Source organism: Fonticula alba, assembly GCF_000388065.1.
Source record: "Fonticula alba strain ATCC 38817 unplaced genomic scaffold supercont2.7, whole genome shotgun sequence".
Classification (NCBI taxonomy): Eukaryota; order Rotosphaerida; family Fonticulaceae; genus Fonticula; species Fonticula alba.
In genome coordinates, this window is record NW_009242977.1 from 1,707,206 (window position 1) to 1,711,025 (window position 3,820).

At 65.8% G+C, this 3,820-nt stretch overlaps 2 protein-coding genes across 2 annotated transcripts; both read right to left on the minus strand.

Moving 5' to 3' along the window:
• Window positions 1–1,926, minus strand: H696_04566 (hypothetical protein). The gene is made up of 4 exons (XM_009498448.1): window positions 1,571–1,926; window positions 1,016–1,429; window positions 808–896; window positions 1–645 (listed from the first exon to the last, which is right to left on the minus strand). The coding sequence occupies exons 1-4, from the start codon at window positions 1,817–1,819 to the stop codon at window positions 45–47; spliced, it is 1,353 nt and encodes a 450-aa protein (XP_009496723.1). The 5' UTR covers window positions 1,820–1,926; the 3' UTR covers window positions 1–44.
• A 1,515-nt stretch (window positions 1,927–3,441) lies between these two features.
• H696_04567 (hypothetical protein) lies at window positions 3,442–3,813 on the minus strand. The gene has a single exon (XM_009498449.1). The coding sequence runs from the start codon at window positions 3,648–3,650 to the stop codon at window positions 3,483–3,485; it is 168 nt and encodes a 55-aa protein (XP_009496724.1). The 5' UTR covers window positions 3,651–3,813; the 3' UTR covers window positions 3,442–3,482.
• Between the last annotated feature and the right edge of the window lie 7 nt (window positions 3,814–3,820).

Below are 3,820 nucleotides of genomic sequence, written 5' to 3' on the forward strand. Positions count from 1 at the left end.
GGGGGGGGGGGACATGGCGGGAGACCATGAGGAAAGCCAGGCTTCTAGTTGGAGATCGGCCCCTCGGCAGCGGCGCGCTGACCCAGATACAGGATGCCGGCCCAGGCCTCCTCGGCGGTGGGGCGGATCTGCTCCGGCGGCAGGCGGAAGCCATAGCGGCCGGTGTCACGGAGCTCGAAAGTCCAGCCCCACATGCCACCCTGCTCGGTGTACCAGTCGTCAGTGCTGCCAGTGGTGGGGTACAGGCCGGAGGCCGGCATGCTGGTGTACACCGACCCGTGGACGGCCAGGATGGCGGCGGCGATGCCATCGCCAACCGAGGCCAGGACCGCCTCGTTCGGGGCCGGAGTCACCGTGTAGCCGAAGGACCGGAGGATCAGCTGGCCATAGGCATGGATGTCCAGGCCGACACTGCGGTTGGACAGCTGCTCGAGGACGAACTTCTGGACGGCCTGGGTCTCGGGCTCGGAAGCGGCCGACGGACCGCGGTAATCCGTGGCACACGGCCGGGGGGAGGCACCGACACCGCCCCAGTGGTTGTCGAAGTTGCGGTTCAGATCGACACCAACGCAGGGGGTGGCATCGGCAGCCTGGGCATCGGTCGACTTGTCGGCCGGGCGGCGGTTCTTGCGCCACAGGCGGTCACTGAGTGCAAGGTGTCCGCAAGGAGGGGCCGAAGAGGCACAAAGGCCAGGGGTCAGCAGATGTATGAAGAGGGGGAGGGAGGGAGACAGACAAAACAAGAAAGAAAGAAAGAAAAAAAAAGAAAGAGAGGCACGAAGGGCGGCCCGGTAAGGGATGACGCACTGCTCCCAGCTGAAAACATAGCCATCGGGGTTGAGCATCGGGGCAATGACAACCTCAAACTCATTCAGGAAAACGGTGGTGTTGGCATCCTGCGGGCGGGCGGGCAGGCGCGCGCGCGCACACACACATGTCAGAAGAGGTCCCCTCCGGCAGGCACCCTCACAGGCCCGCGTCAAAAAGAGCTAGGCAGAAAGACACCCCAACGTACCGATCCATAGGCGTCCACAATCTGGGCAGCCACGTACTGGGCGGTGGCCGGGGAAACCCACTCGCGGGCATGGATACCGGCACTGATGAAGAAGGTGCGCTTGGGCTGGGGGCCGAAGCGCGGGCGCAGGCGGATGACCGGCAGGTCGCGGCCCTCGTGCGACTGGCCGATGCTCGGGATCCAAGTGGCCTCGACCTGGTGCGAGGGGATGGACTCGGTGTGGTTGACCAGGCCCATGTAGAAGTCCAGGATCTCCGGCAGGGGATGGTACGTGTCGTGGTGGTCCGACAGCTGGGGGTTGGCCACAAAGTGGCCGGGGTGGCTGCGGCGGGAGCGCCAGCGCGGGGGGGACTCGGTCTCCCACAGGAGATCGGCCACATCCTCCACATGGACAAAGCACCCGGGGAGGGAGGACTGGCGGGGGAGGGGGAGGCGCAAATCGCGATGTCAGCATCGGGCGAGAGAGACAGTCGGCACGGGGCGCGACATAAGAAAAAAAAACCGACCGTGGGCCGTGCAATCCCCGGCAGCCGGGGGCCGAGGGGAGCCTCGCACCAGAGTCGTGGTCAGCAGACCAGAGGAAACAACTTCAACATGCTCGGTGGTCTGACCCCAGAACTCCGGCTCCTGGCCATGAGTCACAAAAGCGTTGTTCAGGGGGTGGAGCTGCTCCAGCGGACAGCGGACGATTTGCTTGCCACGGTGAAGCTCGATCGGCGCGGCACCGAACTCGCTGCTGGGGATCGGCGAGCCGGCAACCAGGCCGAGAGCCGAGAGGGCCAACAGGCCAAGCGGGACCAGCATAGTACGAGGTCCTTGAGGAAGGGGAGGGGGAGAGATCTGCAAAGGCGGGGGGACAACGAAGCGGGTCTCACCAGTGAGAGGGGAGGAGGGAAGGAGGGAGGGGGGGGGGCCACCGACTGAGGATCCCGGACCGACCGGGCGGAAGCTTTTCTATGCCCCCGTGCGGCGACGGGCGGGCGCGAGGTGCGGGGCACCGTGGGGCGGCTTGGGAGAGAGCGCGGGACAGGGAGAAGAAGGTGAGCGGGAGAGCGCAGGCCCGCGCTGGGTCTTGCGCCCTGGGTGAGACTAAACCAATCACAACATTGCACCCACCGGCCCCCGGACTGACACCTCGACTCCGGGGCATGATGCTTCTCGCATAAGCAGCGCAGGGACAGGGGGGGGGGGGGGGGCTCCTCCTCCGCCCATGGGGCCGGGAATGAGGGCAGGACCCCGGCTGGGCTCGTCCTCTGTCCCACAGGGCAAGTTATCGTGTCGCCATTCCCCGCGGGCCTTTTCTCCGGCGCGGCCCGCCTGGAAATGCCACCCCCAGCTTGCCGGGCCGCGGGATTTCGGTCAACAAAAATAATAAAGCACTGCCCGCCAGACCCGCCGGCAGTGACCGCGCGACCTCATGGCGTGCGTGTTCACGCGCTTCTACCCTGGTCTGGGGCACCGCGGAGAATTGGACGCCATCCGGCAGACTGCGGCGGGGGGGGGGGGGGGGGGGCGGGGGGGGGGGGAGCACAAAAAAAAAAGCCCCCAGCCCCCCACCGGGGGCGAAAAAACCCCCCGCTCTGGGGGGGGGGCGCCTGGGCAATGAAGAAAAAACACCCCAAACGCCGCCCCGGGAGGAGGGGGCCCCCCGGGGGGGGTGCCCCCCCCCCCCCCCCCCGGAGGGCCCCCCCCGCCCCCCCCCCCCCCCCCCCCGGGCGCGCTCCACGCGAAAAAGGCGTATCGGGGCCGGACAGTTCTCTGGGAAAGTTCGACGGCTTATCTGGATTTCCACCCGGCAGTCGGAGATGATAGTGAAAATCGCCCGTGACTTTCGAGGATCACGCCGGGCTGATCTCAGACCGCGCATTATTTCTCTTCGCCCATTTTTTAAATGCCCGTATTATCTGCCTTTCTCGGCGCGGCCTCGCCCCTCCATCGCCAACTGCCTGGCCAATGAGCCTGCGGGGTCTGGCTCCCCCCTATCAAACGAGGGGACCTGGGAAGGAAGGGCAAAGGGGGGGGGGGCTTTCTTCCTTGCCCCGTCTCCGCGCTACTGCGTCTGGACACCTCTTGTAGCCGGGAAAAGGAAAATAAAACCCCTGCGCCCACACACGGCTGTTGTGGTGACCCCCGCACCGCCGATTTGCTCCTTTGATGGTGGGCCGCCCCCGGCCGGCCCCGAGGGCGGTGCCCCTGCTCTCCTGTCGCCCCTGCCGCGCCGCACGAGCGAAAGGGCGATATGATGTCCTTTTGCATGTGTGTTTGTTCATTTTTGAGTCAGAGATCCCTCATTCAACACCGTACAAGAAAGCATACAGGGAGGGGGAGAGGGAGGGCCGCTGCACCGCCGGGTCGAAGGTGAGGAAGGCCGGGAGGCTCCCGAAGGAGCGGGTGGGAGAAAAAAAAAGCAAGATGAAGAGTCGATCTTACTGCTGCTCGACATAGTTGGAGGGGATCAGACCGCGGATCATGGTACGCTCGACGGTGGCGCGCATCCAGCCGTCGGCAAGCTGCTCGGCATCGGAAACGATATCGCCCTCCATGATGCTAGTCTCGAACTCATCCTGGGCCTCGTAGTCGTACAGGGCGCGGAACTTACCGCCCAGCTTGACGGGCTCAGAGGTAGGAGCAACATCGTCCTCAGCAGCGGCCTCCTCGACGGTGGCCTCGGCGACAACCTCAGCAGCCTCCTCAACGGCAGGCTCAGCGGCCTCCTCGACGGTCTCCTCAGCGACCTCCTCGACGGTCTCCTCAGCGACCTCCTCGGCGACCTCCTCGGCGGTCTCCTCGGCGACCTCCTCGACG